Below are 18,865 nucleotides of genomic sequence, written 5' to 3' on the forward strand. Positions count from 1 at the left end.
ACGAAAAGAGAGTATCCTTGCCTTAGCAAAAGAAATGATGATTGCGGGCTTATAATCTAGCAATAGACTTACAGGCTTGCAACTAAAAAGAAAAAATTGATGTTATTTATAGTATAGTTATAGGCTTGTAAACAAGCAATGGACTTACATGCCGGCAACATTAGTAAGAGAAAAAAAAAAGTAAATAATAATTATAAGTCTTGTAAGCATAAAAATCCACAAGTTTAACGGTGTTTGCCGGGCTCACAAGCGCATAAGCTTGCAGGATAAATAATTAGTTTTATTTGATATATTTTAAAACTTTAACTATTTAGTTTTATTTAATAATTATAATTTTGTCTAATATCATTAAAACCAAAATGTATTCTGATCAATTAATTTTATATATTATTTATTTATCTCTAAAACAACATATTTTTTATTTTTGTATATCACATCAAAGATAATAATTACACTGTTAATTTAGTTTATAATTAAACACTATATTTTCTTAGTATAAATTTAAACTATATAAATTATGACTAAAAAATAGAGTCAACTAGTTATATCCAGAATTTAAACTCAAATTAAACATGAACGTGAAATAAGGATGGGATAAGACTAATATTAGTTAGTTATTCTAATTTTATATATTAGTATTATAGAACATAAACTAATTTATTATTTAGTTGTATACTAATATAATACATAATAATTATATTTAATGTGACGTGAAGTTGTATTCCATTTTCTTTAGCCTTGCTTCTCGAGGTTTTCATTTTTCTCATTCCTCCTCTCCCTAAATCGTTAAGTCTCAGCTAGCGATGACAGAATTATCTTAAAGGGATTCACAGGTGCAAATCTCACATTTGATGGCATAGCATCCATGAGACCCAACGGCCTTCTAAGGGTAACAAACAACACCACTGAGAAGGAAAGTCATTAAAGCTTCAGGATCAAGGCTGAGAGATGAGAATAAGTGCAGGACTCGAGTTGATAGACTTAGGAGGTGCTGTGCTCGGCTATCGAACAGAATGGACCAGGATTCAATACTTGCCCGGCCCTAATGTAAGCAGGAGCGGATTAATTTTGATTCGACTCGCTATTCAATCCAATTAGGATAAAAAATTTCTATCTAATTTAAATATAGATAGGATTTTTAAAAACGGATATGGATTCAAATATAGGCCATATATGATTTTTCTGAATACGGATATAAATATCGGATATCTAAATATCCGTATATTTTTTGAATAATTTATAATTTTTAGTTTGCTTATTTAAATAGTGAATATTAATATTATCATTAATAATGTGTTTTGTATTATTTATAAAGATTAATTTTGCTAATTTTATATATATTTAACATACAATTTTTTTTAATAAAACTCTTAATATTTTTATGTTAATTATTTCTAAATAAAATATTATAATTCGTTAGAAATTTAATTCATTCAATCCTCTATCTTAATTAGAATATAATTTTAAATTTTATTATCCATTCAATATTTATATTTGGACCTAAAATATGAATACAGATATATATATATATATAGAGAGAGAGAGAGAGAGAGAGAGAGAGAGAGAGAGAGAGAGAGAGAGAGAGAGAGAGAGAGAGAGAGAGGAGAGAGAGATGGAACACTATTCTATTTGTTTTCACCCCTATATCTATCTCTCCTAAGCTTTCGTAGCTATTCCAGTAGTAAAATCTTCTCGTCTCCTTCACCACCTTTCTGTCTTCAGACTTGTCTAATGCCTTTGCCAAGTTAATACTTGGGCCTTCTCAATATTAACAACAATGGCAACTGAAGCAATCATGTTTTTGGCGAAGAGCTACGTACAATTTATAGCTCTGAGTTCCATGGGATTGATAATGAAGATGTTGGAATTCATATCAATAGCTTGAGATCAAATAATTAAAACATACGGTTGGCCACTACGATGATAGCACTGGCTTGTTAAAGAAGTTGAGCCTTACTGACAGCCAAGCCAAACAAGTTAGGTGGACTAATGATGGTGAAGAGACGCAGATTACTGTCTAAACTCAAGAAGCCTCTGCTATGTTTCGACGTCGTCTGCAAAGTACCCGTTCGAGATTCGAAGTAGGGGGGTCTTGTATGCTAAGAAACCCCTTGCTCGACTGAACTTGGCCTCATTAATTGCTATTTGTTAATGGACAATAAACTTGATTAATGCTCTTTCTAGATTGACAGGATTGCATGTTCTGTAATTACTTTATCTTCTCCTTCACTAAATTTCAGAGCGGTTGTCTCTCTCCTTTTTACCTCCCTTTTAGGGAAGTTAAAAAATGTTTAGACTAAGACTTGTCCTTCTCCTCGACTCTTGGAGCTTATATTTGGTCACATACTTCAGAAAATATCGAAGCCATAAAGATTGGATGACCATTAGTGGCCCCATAGTTGATAGAATTCAACTGAATGTTCAGACCATGCAAATCTGGAAACTGCTACGCCAATTATAAACCCTTCAATCCCCGACATCATCCCTCGCGCCGCTGGTACTATAAATACATGGATCACTTGCTTAAAGTTCTCAAAAGATTTGCCTCTGTTTTTCTATTTCTTTAAAGATTCCTTTTTAGCAATGCTCCTCAAGACTTTGGCCTTACTCTTCCTCAATCTACTCCTAATTCTAGCAGTCTCTGAAAGTGAAGATGGATTTATCTACAATGGATTTCGTGGTGCAAACCTGAAGCTTGATGGAGTAGCATCAATCACATCCAATGGCCTCCTAGAGCTGACCAACAACACAGGGCAGATGATGGGCCACGCTTTCCATCCATCCCTTCTTAACTTTCAGAATTCTTCTCATGGTAAAATCTTCTCCTTCTCTACCACATATGCGTTCGCCATCATCCCTGAGTATGCCAACCTTGGTGGTCATGGAATTGTCTTCGTGATGTCTCCCACCACCAATCTTTCTAATGCTTTTCCCAGCACGTACTTGGGACTTTTCAATATGAACAACAATGGCAATCGAACAAATCATATATTTGCCATCGAGCTTGATACAATTAAAAGCCCTGAATTCCATGATATTGATGATAACCATGTTGGTATTGATATCAATAGCTTGATATCCAATAATTCTCACACTGCTGGCTACTACGCTGATGATACTGGCTTGTTTAAAAACCTGACCCTTATCAGTGGCAAAGCCATGCAAGTATGGGTGGACTACGATGGTGAAAAGATGCAAGTAAATGTCACCTTATCTCCTTTAGGAATTCCCAAACCCAGTAAGCCTTTGTTGTCTTCCACTGTCGATCTTTCAACTGTGTTGTTGGAAACCATGTATGTTGGATTCTCCTCTTCAACTGGACCTGTCCGGACAGCTCACTATGTTCTTGGATGGAGTTTTAAGATGAACGGAATTGCTCAAGAATTCGACTACTCAAAATTACCTTCCGTTCCTCGTACAAGACCTAAAGGAAGAAGTAAGGCCTTGGACATTTCATTGCCTTTAGCTTTGTCTGCCTTTTTACTAGTGACGGCCGCTGCTGTTTTCTTCTTTGTGAGGAGAAGAATCAAATTTGCAGAACTGCTAGAAGATTGGGAGGTCGAGTATGGGCCTCACCGCTTCTTGTACAAAGATCTGTTCAGAGCTACCAATGGATTCAAGGACAATGAGCTACTTGGTGTAGGAGGATTTGGAAGAGTGTACAAAGGGGTGCTACCCACATCAAAAATGGAGGTCGCAGTGAAGAGGGTGTCTCATGAGTCAAGGCAAGGGATGAAGGAGTTCGTAGCAGAGATCGTGAGCATGGGCCGCCTTCGCCATCGCAACCTAGTCCAATTACTGGGTTACTGCCGGCGTAAAGGAGAGCTCCTCTTGGTCTACGACTTCATGCCAAATTGTAGCTTAGACAAATACTTATATGACATCACTAAGCCATCTCTGGACTGGGATAGGAGGTTCCAGATCATTAAGGGGGTGGCATCTGGTCTTCTATATCTTCACGAGGGGTGGGAGCAAGTTGTGATTCACAGAGACATTAAGGCCAGCAACGTTCTACTAGACAGTGAGATGAATGGTAGATTAGGTGATTTTGGTCTAGCAAGATTATATGATCATGGAAATGATCCGCAAACTACCCATGTCGTCGGAACCATGGGTTATCTCGCTCCAGAGCTTGCGAGAACTGGCAAGGCGACCACTCTCACCGATGTTTTCGCCTTTGGTGCTTTCATATTAGAAGTTGCTTGTGGGAGGAGGCCAGTAGAGCAGAGAGCACAAGATGAACACCTTATTCTGGTGGATTGGGTGGTAGAGAATTGGCATAAGGGCTCGATCCTAAACACATTAGACTTAAGATTGGGACAAGTCTACATGGTGAACGAGGCAGAGATGGTATTAAATCTTGGAATACTTTGTTCACATCCATTGCCCTCAGCTAGGCCTAGCATGCGCCAAGTGATGCAATACTTGGATGGCGATGTGCCGCTCCCTGAGTTATCGCCTACTTATGTGAGCTTTAGTGATCCGTCACTGCTTCAGCACCACTGTTTCGATGTTCGTCTCATGTCCTCCTCCTCTGTTTCAACTGTATCTCTTCTCTCTGGAGGAAGATGATAGTAGATGAGGATAGAGTGGTGATATATAGTCCTTATCTGCTTTCTTTGTTAGTGTAAACCTAACTACTGTAACAGCCTTGGCAATATTTTTAATATACCATGTATGCATATCACTCAGATTTAATATTAGGAAGCTATTTAGTACAGCAATGTCTGCTCCTGTTGATTCCTACTAAGATCCTTGAATTGAATAATTTTTAGAGAGTGTATGTTTTTTAATACCTTGATATCAAACTAACTACTATGTAATGGAGTAATGCCACAGTCCAAACCTCTTAACAAGTTTGTTTAACCATGTTGGAGCATTACTCCTTTCAGAAGAATCAGATGTTATGTGTCTCTCATGTCAAATTCTCGTAATAGGCAAGCACAATAAATTAGTAAACCCATTAATAGGTGTAGTTGTTTCTTATGAGCAGGAGTTTATGTATGGCGTTCATTTCACGGCAATTTGTAGTCTGTGTTGCTGATGCATGATTAGACTGTTAAAAGATCAATTTTGTCCTCCTCCAGTGTCATTTTTATAAGGGGGCTACTTCGTTTTATGCAAATTTCCCTTTCATATTATATACAACTTATATATGACCAAGTCTGGTCTAGTACACAGCAGCAGAAATGGTCTGCTACACCAATTGCAGCAAGTTTTCTGCAATTGGATGCTTTGCCTATGACTGACTGCAAGAGTAGAAAAATATTTTAGGCATCATTTCGTGTTAGAAAATTTGCACCAAAAATATATATTTTTTTTTCACTCAAACCCGTTTTTAATTATCTTTGCGAACTACCAACAATAAACTTTGTCCTCCACCCTATTTATTTATTTAGAGTTTTTATAAAAAAAAACACCCTATATTTTAACTATTTTATGATTTATATTTTTTTTAAGGATTTTTAATTTGATTTATCTTTTTCTCAATAATTCTTACTTAATACTCTGAGTTAACTTAGATGATACTAAAAAAATATTCTATTATAATATATAAAATAATTTATAAATATCTAAATTATTATTTTTAATTTTTTTAATTTTTTTTCAAACAAGGAGAAGAAAAAGAAGAAGAAGAAAAGGAGGAGGAGAACATGGGGAAAGGGTAAAGATTAGGAAAGGTGATAGCCGCAACGATAATGACATCGGTGGGAGAGGTAGGTGGAAAAAATGATAGAAGGATATAGAAAATGAGAGATTAGTATGAGTATTTGAGTAACTTGATCAATTTTAGTTAATCAAAATAATGTTATTGTGTTTAATGAGAATTATAAAAAAAATAAAGGGTCAAATTATAAAATCTCTAAAGATAAAATATAAATAATAAAATAAATAAAATATGAGATGTGAATTATAAAACTCGCTTATTTTTATAATGTACCTGCTTTATTTTATTCAAATTTCCCTCCATACGACGGAGTCTGGTCCAGTACAGCAGCAGTAGGTGGTCTGCTACGCCAATTGCCGCAATTTCTTTGCACTTGGGGGGCTACGCCTATGATTGGCTGAAAGAATAGAAAAATATTTTTAGGCATCATTCGGCTTTCGGTTTGGATTCAGGGTTGGTGTCCGAATCTTTGGTTACCAACTTTTAATAGTGTCTTGTAATCAAATATTTTTTTTTTTCTCTAGCCAAGATCATGGGAGAGAGAAGAAAGAAAATATAAATAACTCTAAATTTATTTATTTTTTCTCAAAATTATAATTTTACAATTGAAAAAACTTGAATTTTATGTTTTACATTTAAATAATAATATTTTAGTAATATCTGCATAACATACTCATTTTTTTACTATTTTATGTCACATGAAAATAATAACGATACACCTATTTTAATTTTTTAATTTTTTCTACAAGATAAGTACATTTCTGTCCATAAAAAATATAATTTTTTTTAATTTTTAATAAATATTTGCAATACTAGTAATTTAAAAATAATAATAATAATAATAGCATTGGACGCAGACATATAAGCCTATGAGACTGAAGAAAGTAACCTTACCTTAGGGAGAAAAAAAAACGTGGCCTTACTTATATAATGATTGCGGACTTGTAAGCCGGCGATTGATTTATATGCCTACACAACCGAGCGATTGCTTAAAGTTCTCGACAGATCTTGTCTCTGTGTTTCTCTTCCTTTAAAGATTCCTTTATAGCTATGCTCCTCAAGAATTTGGCCTTCTTTTTCCTCAATCTTCTTCTCCTAAATCTTACAGTCTCTGCAAGTGAAGCTGGATTTATCTACAATGGATTTCCTGGAGCAAACCTGAAGCTTGATGGAGTTGCATCAATCACATCCGACGGCCTCCTAAAGCTGACCAACAGCACAAAGCATATCATGGGCCACGCTTTCCATCCATCGCCTTTTAATTTTCGGAATTCTTCTGATGGTAAAATCTTCTCCTTCTCTACTACCTTTGTGTTCGCCATTGTCCCCGCGGATGTCGGTAATGGTGGCCAAGGAATTGCCTTCTTTATCTCTCGAACCACAGACCTCTCTAATGCCTTGCCCAACTCGTACTTGGGACTACTCAATAGTAACAACAATGGCAACCGAACAAATCATATATTTGCCGTTGAGCTTGATACAATTAATAGCCCTAAGTTCGATGATATTGATAATAACCATGTTGGTATTGATATCAATAGTTTGATATCCAATAATTCTCATACTGCTGGCTACTATGCTGATGATACTGGCTTGTTTAATAAATTGACCCTTATCAGTGGCAAAGCCATGCAAGTATGGGTGGACTATGATGGTGAAAAGATGCAAGTGAATGTCACCATATCTCCTCTAGGAATTCCCAAACCCAGTAAGCCTTTGTTGTCTTCCACTGTTGATCTTTCAACTGTGTTGTTGGAAACCATGTATGTTGGATTCTCCTCTTCAACTGGCACTGTCATGGCAGCTTACTATGTTCTTGGATGGAGCTTTAAGATGAATGGAATTGCTCAAGAATTCGACTACTCAAAACTACCTTCCCTTCCTCGTACGAGACCTAAAGGAAGAAGTAAGGCCTTGCACATTTCATTGCCTTTAGCTTCATTTGCTTTTGTACTAGTTATCGTCGCTGCTGTTTTCTTCGTTGTGAGGAGAAGAATCAAATTCGCGGAGCTGCTTGAAGATTGGGAGGTCGAGTATGGGCCTCACCGCTTCATGTACAAAGATCTGTTCAAAGCTACCAATGGATTTAAGGACAATGAGCTACTTGGTACAGGAGGATTTGGAAGTGTGTACAAAGGGGTGCTACCCACATCAAAAATGGAGGTTGCAGTGAAGAGAGTTTCTCATGAGTCAAGGCAAGGGATGAAGGAGTTTGTAGCAGAGATCGTGAGCTTGGGCCGCCTTCGACATCGAAACCTAGTGCAATTACTGGGTTATTGTCGGCGTAAAGGAGAGCTCCTCTTGGTCTATGACTTCATGCCAAATTGTAGCTTAGACAAATACTTATATGACAGAACTAAGCCAACTCTGGACTGGGATAGGAGGTTCCAGATCATTAAGGGGGTGGCATCAGGTCTTCTATATCTGCATGAGGAGTGGGAGCAAGTTGTGATTCACAGAGACATTAAGGCAAGCAATGTGCTACTAGACAGTGAGATGAATGGTCGATTAGGTGATTTTGGTCTAGCTAGATTAAGCGATCATGGAACTGATCCTCAAACTACCCATGTCGCCGGAACCTTGGGTTATCTCGCTCCAGAGCTTGTGAGAACCGGCAAGGCCACAACTCTCACTGATGTTTTCGCCTTTGGTGCTTTCATATTAGAAGTTGCTTGTGGAAGGAGGCCAGTAGAGCAGAGAGCACAAGACGAGCATGTTCTTATGGTTGATTGGGTGGTAGAGAATTGGCATAAGGGCTCGATCCTTAACACACTAGACTCAAGATTGGGACAAGTCTACATGGTGAACGAGGCAGAGATGGTATTAAATCTTGGTCTACTCTGTTCACATCCATTGCCCTCAGCTAGGCCTAGCATGCGCCAAGTGATGCAATACTTGGATGGCGATGTGCCGCTCCCTGAGTTATCGCCTGCTTATATGCGCTTTACTGATCTGGCACTGCTTCAACACCACGGTTTCGATGATCGTCTCACGTCCGACCCCTCCTCTGTTTCAACTGTATCTCTTCTCTCTGGAGGAAGATGATAGTAGATGAGGATAGAGTGGTGATATATAGTCCTTATCTGCTTTCTATGTTAGTGTTATCCTAACTACTATAACAGCCTAGGCAATATTATTAATATGCCATGTATGCATATCACTCAGAATTAATATTAGGAAGCTATTTAGTACAATAATGTCTGCTCCTGTTGATTCCTACATAGATCCTTAAATTTAAGAATTTTTAGAGAGTATTCTTTTTGATACTCTGATATCAAACTAACTACTATGAAATGGAGTAATGCCACAGTCCAAACCTCTAACAAGTTTGTATAACCATGTTGTAGCATTATTCCTTACAGAAAAATAATAAGTAATGTTTCTCTCATGTCAAACTCTAGTGATAGGCATGCACAATGAATTAGTAAACCTATTAATAGGTGCAGTTGTTTCTTACGAGTACAACTTTATGTATTTCTTTCATTCCTCGGCAATTTTTAGTCTGTGTTGCTGATGCATGATTTTAGTCTGTGAACTATCTTATTTGATGTTCTATGTGATCTTCTATTATGTCTTCATAACTTGATGGTGATTGAAGTCAAATTTCTACTTTTTGGAAATGGTAGGACTATAAACTTTGCCTTTCTTTGTAACTGGCAAGGGTTTCTACACTTAAGATATTGCGAGAAACAGAGCAACCGTAGCTAAATTTTAAATAGGTAGCAAAAATACAATCAACTTTGTCCTCCTCCATTGTCATTTTTATAAGAAGGGGGCTGCTTTATATTATGGCCATGGATTGACAGACTTTCAGTCGGAGGAAAAAAGTTATGTTAGTTATAGTATAGTTGGGGCTTGTAAGCCAACAATGGAATTACAGGTCAGTAATCTTAGTAGGAGAGAAAAAAATAAAGGTAAAGCAATACTTGTAAGCCTTACGAGCATGCAAAATCTATAAGTTCAACGTCATCTGCAGACTAACAAGGTATAAACCTGCAATAAAAGATTATTTTTCATAAAAAATACAAATTATTTGATATACTTTAAAACTTCTAATTAGTTTTATTAAATACTAATATTTTCGTCTAAAATCATCAAAGTTGAAGGGCATTTTAGTCCATTAATTTGATATATTATCTATTTTTCTTCAAAAATCAACATCTTTTTTTTCCGTATCACATCAAAGTTAATATTTACACTTTCAGTCTAGTTCACAGTCAAACACTATATTTTTTTAGTCTAGTTTAAATTACTTAAATCATGTCTAAAAAGTGAGATCAGATCACTTGTCTAAGAAGTGAGATCAGCTAATCACTTTTACAGCTTAAAAATAGGAACGTGGAATAAGAATAAAATAAGACTAGTGCTAGTATAGTTAATCTAATTTTTTATACTCGAACTTATATTTGGTATAAATTATTTTACTGTATTGGTATACTAGCAAAATTGTACTCTAGTCTTTTTAGCCATGCTTCTCAAATTTTTTTTCTTTTTTTCTCTTTCCTCCTCTTTCCTCCTCTTCCTAAATCTTGCATTCTCTGCTGGCGATGACGAAATTGTGTTCAATGGATTCAGCGGTGCAATCTGACACTTGATGGCATAGATTCCATCACACACCCAATGGCCTTCTAAGGGTAACAGACAACTTCGATGAGAAGAAAGGCCATGCCTTCCAATCCATCTCCTCAACGCTTTCGGAACTCTTCCAATAATAAAATATTCTCCTTCTCCTCCACTTTTGTGTTATTGGAATTATCTCTCAATCTTATGACCTTAGTGGGCATGGAATTGTCTTCATACTCTCGCTCACTTCAGACTTGTCTAATGCCATGCCAAGTCAATATTAACAACAATGACAACTCAAGCAATCATATTTTCGACGTAGAGTTAGATACAATTTATAGCTCTGAGTTACACGATATTGATAATAAACATGTTGGTATGTATGTCAATAGCTTGATATCCAATAATTCACATACTGCTGGCCAATAAGATGATAGCACTGGCTTGTTTAGAAACTTGAGCCTTACTGGAAGCCAAGCCAAACGAGTATGGGTGGACTAATGATGGTGAATAGACGCAGGTTAATATTTCGGGCGCTCCGAAATATTAATCTAGAACGCAAGGAGGCGTTCTAATACCCCAGGAGCCCATTCGAACACTTCAATATGCAAAATCTTCTCGGGGCTAGGTAATCAATGCCACCAAGGCCCATTCAAAGGCTCCGGCACACAGAGCCGGAAGAAACTTCAAACGGATCCAATCGAACGGATTTCCTTGATTCGAGCCGATCTTTAACACTTTCTAGATGACAGGGATGGATTTTATGTTCTATAATTACTTGACCTTCTCTTTCACTGAAATTTCAGAGCTGCTGTGCCCTTTTTACTCTCCGTCAAGGAAGAAAATTTTGTTTAGACTGTAGACTTGTCCTTCTCCATGAGAAAATATCAAAGCCATAAAGAATGGAAGTCCATTAGTGGCCCCATAGTTGATGGTTCCATATTCAACTGAATCTTTAGTCCGTGCAAATCTGGAAACTGCCACCCGAAATCTAAGCCCTTCACTTCCCATCGCCATCCGTTAGGCCATTGGTACTATAAATCAATACATGGATCACTTGCTTAAAGTTCTCAACAGATCTTGTCTCTGTGTTTCTCTTCCTTTAAACTTTCCTTTTTAGCTATGCTCCTCAAGACTTTGGCCTTCCTCTTCCTCAATCTACTCCTCCTAACTCATGCAGCGTCTGCAAGTGACGATGGATTTATCTACAATGGATTTCCTGGTGCAAACCTGAAGCTTGATGGAGTAGCATCGATCACATCCAATGGCCTCTTAAAGCTGACCAACAACACAAAACAGATAATGGGCCACGCTTTCCATCCATCTCCTCTTAAGTTTCAAAATTCTTCTGATGGTAAAATCTTCTCCTTCTCTACCACCTATGTGTTCGCCATCATCCCTCCGTATGCCAACGTTGGTGGCCATGGACTGGCCTTCTTGATCTCTCCCACCACAGACCTATCTAATGCCTTGTCCAGCTCGTACTTGGGACTTTTCAATGTAAACAACAATGGCAACCTAACAAATCATGTATTCGCCGTTGAGCTTGATACAGTTAATAGCCCTGAGTTCGATGAAATTGATGACAACCATGTTGGTATTGATATCAATAGCTTGATATCCAATAATTCTCACACTGCTGGCTACTATGCTGATGACACTGGCTTGTTTAATAACTTGACCCTAATCAGTGGCAAAGCCATGCAAGTATGGATGGACTATGATGGTGAAAAGATGCAAGTAAATGTCACCTTATCTCCTTTAGGAATTCCCAAACCCAGTAAACCTTTGTTGTCTTCCCCTGTCAATCTTTCAACTGTGTTGTTGGAAACCATGTATGTTGGATTCTCCTCTTCAACTGGCGCTGTCGTGGCAGCTCACTATGTTCTTGGATGGAGCTTTAAGATGAATGGAATTGCTCAAGAATTCGACTACTCAAAACTACCTTCCCTCCCTCGTGTGAGACCTAAAGGAAGATCTAAGGCCTTGGACATTTCATTGCCTTCAGCTTTGTCTGCCTTTTTACTAGTGATGGCCGCTGCTGTTTTCTTCTTTGTGAGGAGAAGAATCAAATTTGCAGAGCTGCTCGAAGATTGGGAGGTCGAGTATGGGCCTCACCGCTTCTTGTACAAAGATCTGTTCAGAGCTACCAATAGATTCAAGGAGAATGAGCTACTTGGTGTAGGAGGATTTGGAAGAGTGTACAAAGGGGTGCTACCCACATCAAAAATGGAGGTCGCAGTGAAGAGGGTGTCTCATGAGTCAAGGCAAGGGATGAAGGAGTTTATAGCAGAGATCGTGAGCTTGGGCCGCCTTCGACATCGAAACCTAGTGCAATTACTGGGTTACTGTCGGCGTAAAGGAGAGCTCCTCTTGATCTATGACTTCATGCCAAATGGTAGCTTAGACAAATACTTATACGACAGCAGTAAGCCAATTCTTGACTGGGATAGGAGGTTCCAGATCATTAAAGGGGTAGCATCAGGTCTTCTATATTTGCATGAGGAGTGGGAGCAAGTTGTGATTCACAGAGACATTAAGGCCAGCAATATTCTACTAGACAGTGAGATGAATGGTAGATTAGGTGATTTTGGTCTAGCTAGATTATATGATCATGGAACTGATCCGCAAACTACCCATGTCGTCGGAACCATGGGTTATCTCGCTCCAGAGCTTGCGAGAACCGGCAAGGCGACCATTCTCACCGATGTTTTCGCCTTTGGTGCTTTCATATTAGAAGTTGCTTGTGGAAGGAGGCCAGTAGAGCAGAGAGCACCCGATGAACACCTTATTCTGGTGGATTGGGTGGTAGAGAATTGGCATAAGGGTTCGATCCTTAACACACTCGACTCAAGATTGGGACAAGTCTACATGGTGAACGAGGCAGAGGTGGTATTAAATCTTGGCCTACTTTGTTCACATCCATTGCCTTCAGCTAGGCCTAGCATGCGCCAAGTGATACAATACTTGGATGGCGATGTGCAGCTCCCTGAGTTATCGCCTACTTATATGAGCTTTAGTGCTCTGGCTTTGCTTCAGCACGAAGATTTCGATGATCGTCTCATGTCCTACCCCTCCTCTGTTTCAACTGTATCTCTTCTCTCAGGAGGAAGATGATAGTAGATGAAGAAAGAGAGGTGATATATAGTCCTTATCTGCTCTCTATGTTAGTGGTATCCTAGTTAATATAACAGCCTTTGCAATAACTTTAATATACAATGTATGCATATATCACTCAGAATTAATACTAGGAAGCTTTTTAGTACGACAGTGCTGCTCCTGTTGACTCCTACTTAGATCTTTGAATTGAAGAATTTTTAGAGATTGTTATTTTTCTTTATATATCCTGATATCAAACTCGCTATTCCAATGAAATGGTGTCATGCCAAAGTCCAAACTTGTAACAAGTTTGTATAACCATGTTGTAGCATTACTCGTTACAGAAGAATCATAGGTAATTTGTCTCTCATGTTTTTTAAGTAAACCCTATTAATAAAATGATAGCACTGGCTTGTCTAGAAACTTGAGCCTTACTGCCAGCCAAGCCAAACGTGTATGGGTGGACTAATGATGGTGAAGAGACGCAGGTTAATGTCACCATAACTCTGATAGGATTGTCTAAACCCAAGAAGCCTCTGCTATGTTGGGACATCCTCTGCAAAGTACTGTCGAGATTCGAACCAGGAGTTATGTGCTAAGAAACCCCTTGTTCAACTGAACTAGGCCTCATTAATTGTTACTGGGCAATAAAGTTGATTAATGCTGTTTCTGTTGCGCAAATCTCTAATGGAATAGTAACGAGAGGACAGCAACCGAATCCCAAACACTTACACCGCATTCTAATGGAATAGTAACGAGCAAAATAATATTAAATAAAAAAATCATAAATACTATGTTAATGATAGAGTAATAGCAACCAAATAATCTAACCACAAACAAAAACTCCAATTGCAAGTAATCCACAAAAGAAAAAAAAAAGAGACAAAAAATTTATGTGATTTGATATGTTTAGATTCACAGGCAATACAAAGCTTCAATCTACAAATTTAAACTAAAATATAAAAAAATTTCACACTGCAATCTCCCTTAATATAATAATAATTATATCTCTCGAGTATCTCTTTATATAATAATTTTAAAATTCTATCGTATCTGTATATATAGAGAGATGACTTGATAGAGAAGAAAATCATTAGGAGCGTTCCACTACCTCGAAAATATTACTCTGAAACGTGGAAAAGTGTTCAAATACTCCTGGGTCCATTCGAACATTTTAAATATGCAAAGTCTTCTCTTGCCTAGGTAATCAAAGCCACCAAGACCTATTAGAAAGCAGATCCAATCGAACACATTTCCTTTATTCGAGCCCATCTTTAACACTTTCAAGATGACAGGGCTGGGTTGTATGTTCTATAATTCTTGACCTTCTCTATCACTGAAATTTCAGAGTTGTTGTGCCCTTTTTACTCTCCTCGAGTCTTGAAGCTAATCTTAATCACATACTCCAGAAAATATCAAAGCCATAAAGAATGGAAGTCCATTAGTGGCCCCATAGTTGATGGTTCCATATTCAATTGAATCTTTAGTCCGTGCAAATATGGGAACTGCTACCCGAAATCTAAGCCCTTCACTCCCGATCGCCATCCGTCACGCCATTGGTACTATAAATGAATACACGGACCACTTGCTTAAACTTCTCGACAGATCTTGTCTCTGTGTTTCTCTTCCTTTAAAGATTCCTTTATAGCAATGCTCCTCAAGAATTTGGCCTTATTTTTCCTCAATCTACTCCTCCTAAATCTTGCAGCGTCGGCAAGTGAAGATGGATTTATCTACAATGGATTTCCTGGTGCAAACCTGAAGCTTGATGGAGTAGCATCAATAACATCCAACGGCCTCTTAAAGCTGACCAACAACACAAAACAGACAATTGGCCACGCTTTCCATCCATCTCCTCTTAAGTTTCAGAATTCTTCTCATGGTAAAATCTTCTCCTTTTCTACCACCTATGTGTTCGCCATCATCCCTCTGTATGTCACCGTTGGTGGCCATGGGCTTGCCTTCTTGATCTCTCCCACCACAAACCGCTCTAATGTCATGTCCAGCTCGTACTTGGGACTTTTCAATGTAAACAACAATGGCAACCTAACAAATCATGTATTCGCCGTTGAGCTTGATACAGGTTATAGCCCGGAGTTCCATGATATTGATGATAACCATGTTGGTATTGATATCAATAGCTTGACATCCAACAATTCTCACACTGCTGGCTACTATGCTGATAACACTGGCTTGTTTAATAACTTGACCCTTATCAGTGGCAAAGCCATGCAAGTATGGGTGGATTATGATGGTGAAAAGATGCAAGTAAATGTCACCTTATCTCCATTAGGAATTCCCAAACCCAGTAAACCTTTGTTGTCTTCCACTGTCAACCTTACAACTGTGTTGTTGGAAACCATGTATGTTGGATTCTCCTCTTCAACTGGCTCCGTCGTGGAAGCACACTATGTTCTTGGATGGAGCTTTAAGATGAATGGAATTGCTCAAGAATTCGACTACTCAAAACTACCTTCCCTTCCTCGTACAAGACCTAAAGAAAGATCAAAGGCTAAGGCCTTGGAAATTTCATTGCCTTTAGCTTCATTTGCTTTTGCACTATTGATCGTCGCTGCTGTTTTCTTCGTTGCTAGGAGAAGAATCAAATTCGCAGAACTGCTCGAAGATTGGGAGGTCGAGTATGGACCTCACCGCTTCTTGTACAAAGATTTGTTCAAAGCTACCAATGGATTCAAGGAGAATGAACTACTTGGTACTGGAGGATTTGGAAGAGTGTACAAAGGGGTGCTACCCACATCGAAAATGGAGGTCGCAGTGAAGAGAGTGTCTCATGAGTCAAGGCAAGGGATGAAGGAGTTTGTAGCAGAGATCGTGAGCATGGGCCGCCTTCGCCATCGAAACCTCGTCCAATTACTGGGTTACTGCCGGCGTAAAGGAGAGCTCCTCTTGGTCTATGACTTCATGCCAAATGGTAGCTTAGACAAATACTTATATGACAGCACTAAGCCATCTCTGGACTGGGATAGGAGGTTCCAGATCATCAAGGGGGTGGCATCAGGTCTTCTATATCTGCACGAGGGGTGGGAGCAAGTTGTGATTCACAGAGACATCAAGGCCAGCAATGTTCTACTAGATAGTGAGATGAACGGTAGATTAGGTGATTTTGGTCTAGCAAGATTATATGATCATGGAACTGATCCGCAAACCACCCATGTGGTCGGAACCATGGGTTATCTCGCTCCAGAGCTTGCAAGAACCGGCAAGGCGACAACTCTCACCGATGTTTTCGCCTTTGGTTCTTTCACATTAGAAGTTGCTTGTGGAAGGAGGCCAGTGGAGCAGAGAGCACCAGATGAGCACCTTGTTCTGGTGGATTGGGTGGTAGAGAATTGGCATAAGGGCTCGATCCTTAACACACTAGACTCAAGATTGGGACAAGTCTACGTGGTGAAGGAGGCAGAGATGGTATTAAATCTTGGATTACTTTGTTCATATCCATTGCCTTCAGCTAGGCCTACCATGCGCCAAGTGATGCAATACTTGGATGGCGATGTGCCGCTCCCTGAGTTATCGCCTACTTATATGAGCTATAGTGATCTGGCACTGCTTCAGCACGAAGGTTTCGATGATCCTCTCACGTCCGACCCCTTCTCTGTTTCAACTGTATCTCTTCTCTCCGGATGAAGATTATAGTAGATGAGGATAGAGTGGTGTGATATATAGTCTTTATCTGCTTTCTATGTTAGTGTTATCCTAACTACTATAACAGCCGTGGCAATAACTTTAATATACAATGTATGAATATCACTCAGATTTACTATTAGGAAGCTATTTAAAGTACAGCAATGTCTGCTCCAGTTGATTCCTACTAAGATCCTTGAATTGAAGAATTTTTAGAGAGTGTATTTTGTTGTGCAAATACTTCAAATGGGTGAGAGAAGCGAAAGCAAAACTCTTTACTCTTAAATAAATCCAAATAGGATAACAATAATTTGAGGCAAACTAAATATTAGTAAAGCTAATATCAATATCAATGTGAGAACTCCAAATGCAAGATGCTAGTTGTAGAGAACTTCAAATATCCAGAGTAATCACAAGTATGGACACCAAATCAATGCAAATCATAAAGAGAAAAGAGGGAGAGAAACGATTTACGTGGTTCGGTAATGTGCCTATCTCCACGAGCGGAGCAATCTTTAATCCACTATGCAAATCTTTAAATACAAAGAGATTACAACTATAATCTCTCACTAAACAATGGTGGCTCTCCCTTACAAGCTTTTCTCTCTTGCAAAATGTCCACACACCAACCCTAAAACCCAATATTTCTATTTATAGAGCCGGTTCAAATTGAGTTTTTCCGCGTCGCGTCCGAACGCCCTCGGGGGCGCATTCGAACATGCTCAATATCAAAGCAACAGAACCAAAGGGGTGTTCGAACGCTGAAGCCCCATTCGAACACCTCCAGAAACAGCTGCTCTCGGGTTGGCTCGCGTTCGAACGCGGCTGGAGCTGTTCGAACGTCTGCATCGCAAACTGCTCTCTGTTTGGAGCTCGTGTTCGAACGCCCACAGGGCCCGTTTGAACACGCAGCACAGAAAAGTTGATACATGCTGAATTTTGGTTGAAACTGAATTTGAGCCAATTTTAACAATTCTCCATCTTGGTGACAAATTCACAACTTCACCAAATCACACTCCACCATTGCAAAGTAATTGCAAATCCCAAAATTGCACCGCCTGCTAATTTGCATCAAAAGACACCAAATCCAAACAATTTTTGCAAACAATTCCAAAATAAACTCCAAATGGTCTTCCCCTTGCAAAGTGAGTGCACCACTCCAAAACCCAAATACAAACAAATATAATGAGACTTCAAAGATGCCAAACAACTGTTTCTACCAATGCAAAGCGAGTAAGTGCACCATGCCAATGCTAAGTAGTCAAACATGCAAATACTCGATCAAGTCCAAGCAATGTTGGACCTTGACCTCACAACTGCACTATCGTCATGAACAACCAAAATTGCATATGCCATTCTGTTAGTACACCATGCAAACTTCTAGGTCTACTAATTGCAATTGATTTTTCTTTCTGTAAAATTTTCTGAGTTGAGGTCTCCACCTTATGCAAACTTGAGTTTTCTACATCCAAATTGGTAGACTTTGGCGGAGCACCAAGGATTTCATTCTCCACCTGCTTCGAAAAGTCTTTGCTTATGCCATTTTGCAAATTCTTCTGATTCAAAATAGAAGACTCTCCAATTCTCTTAAAGACCTCATTCTTCGAATTTGGGCTTTGTGATTCATGACCATATCTGCCTATCATAGTCTTGCCCTGCAAAAAATACAAATTCATTTTCCGAAGGCCTTTCATCACAGCTCGAATTCCCAATGCAATTTTCAAAATTCTATCTTTCATTGTGATTGTGAAGCCTTTGGATTCCAATGCATTCAATGAAATGAGATTTTTCTTCAAATGAGGGACATATCGTACCCCCGTCAACTCTCTCATTGAACCATCATGCAACTGCAAACGAATTGTGCTAATTCCTTCAGTTTTACAAGTATTATCA

General features: G+C 38.6%; 4 protein-coding genes across 7 annotated transcripts; all 4 read left to right on the forward strand.

Annotated features, from left to right (window-relative positions):
* Positions 1-2,405: 2,405 nt before the first annotated feature.
* Positions 2,406-4,745, forward strand: LOC140758606 (L-type lectin-domain containing receptor kinase SIT2-like). 2 transcript variants are annotated; one of them, XM_073094831.1, is made up of 2 exons: positions 2,406-2,497; positions 2,639-4,745. In XM_073094831.1, exon 2 carries the CDS (start codon positions 2,758-2,760, stop codon positions 4,570-4,572), a length of 1,815 nt encoding a protein of 604 aa, XP_072950932.1. In that variant the 5' UTR covers positions 2,406-2,497; positions 2,639-2,757; the 3' UTR covers positions 4,573-4,745. The 2 variants fall into 2 exon arrangements, with proteins under 2 accessions (XP_072950932.1, XP_072950931.1); XM_073094830.1 differs by lacking the exon at positions 2,406-2,497 and having other exon boundaries at positions 2,513-4,745.
* Positions 4,746-6,629: 1,884 nt separating this feature from the next.
* On the forward strand, positions 6,630-8,848 carry LOC140759237 (L-type lectin-domain containing receptor kinase SIT2-like). Of its 3 annotated transcripts, none has more exons than XM_073095739.1 (2): positions 6,630-7,574; positions 7,626-8,848. In XM_073095739.1, the coding sequence occupies exons 1-2, from the start codon at positions 6,719-6,721 to the stop codon at positions 8,711-8,713; spliced, it is 1,944 nt and encodes a 647-aa protein (XP_072951840.1). In that variant the 5' UTR covers positions 6,630-6,718; the 3' UTR covers positions 8,714-8,848. The 3 variants fall into 3 exon arrangements, with proteins under 3 accessions (XP_072951840.1, XP_072951841.1, XP_072951839.1); XM_073095740.1 differs by having other exon boundaries at positions 6,630-7,376; positions 7,473-8,848; XM_073095738.1 differs by having other exon boundaries at positions 6,630-8,848.
* Positions 8,849-11,333: 2,485 nt separating this feature from the next.
* Positions 11,334-13,477, forward strand: LOC140759262 (L-type lectin-domain containing receptor kinase SIT2-like). Its single transcript, XM_073095772.1, has one exon. The coding sequence runs from the start codon at positions 11,354-11,356 to the stop codon at positions 13,346-13,348; it is 1,995 nt and encodes a 664-aa protein (XP_072951873.1). The 5' UTR covers positions 11,334-11,353; the 3' UTR covers positions 13,349-13,477.
* A 981-nt stretch (positions 13,478-14,458) lies between these two features.
* On the forward strand, positions 14,459-17,114 carry LOC140759794 (L-type lectin-domain containing receptor kinase SIT2-like). The gene is made up of 2 exons (XM_073096464.1): positions 14,459-14,889; positions 15,039-17,114. Exons 1-2 carry the CDS (start codon positions 14,790-14,792, stop codon positions 16,973-16,975), a joined length of 2,037 nt encoding a protein of 678 aa, XP_072952565.1. The 5' UTR covers positions 14,459-14,789; the 3' UTR covers positions 16,976-17,114.
* Positions 17,115-18,865: the final 1,751 nt, after the last annotated feature.

Source organism: Typha angustifolia, chromosome 4 (assembly GCF_048772165.1).
Source record: "Typha angustifolia cultivar Huaian chromosome 4, ASM4877216v1, whole genome shotgun sequence".
NCBI lineage: Eukaryota > Viridiplantae > Streptophyta > Magnoliopsida > Poales > Typhaceae > Typha > Typha angustifolia.

Coding starts and splice junctions, on each gene's coding strand:
- LOC140758606 (XM_073094830.1), top strand. CDS start 2,584: ATGCTCCTCAAGACTTTGGCCTTACTCTTCCTCAATCTACTCCTAATT.
- LOC140759262 (XM_073095772.1), top strand. CDS start 11,354: ATGCTCCTCAAGACTTTGGCCTTCCTCTTCCTCAATCTACTCCTCCTA.
- LOC140759794 (XM_073096464.1), top strand. CDS start 14,790: ATGGTTCCATATTCAATTGAATCTTTAGTCCGTGCAAATATGGGAACT. Junction 14,890..15,038: donor CGCCATCCGTCACGCCATTG/GTACTATAAATG, acceptor TAAATCTTGCAG/CGTCGGCAAGTGAAGATGGA.
- LOC140759237 (XM_073095738.1), top strand. CDS start 6,719: ATGCTCCTCAAGAATTTGGCCTTCTTTTTCCTCAATCTTCTTCTCCTA.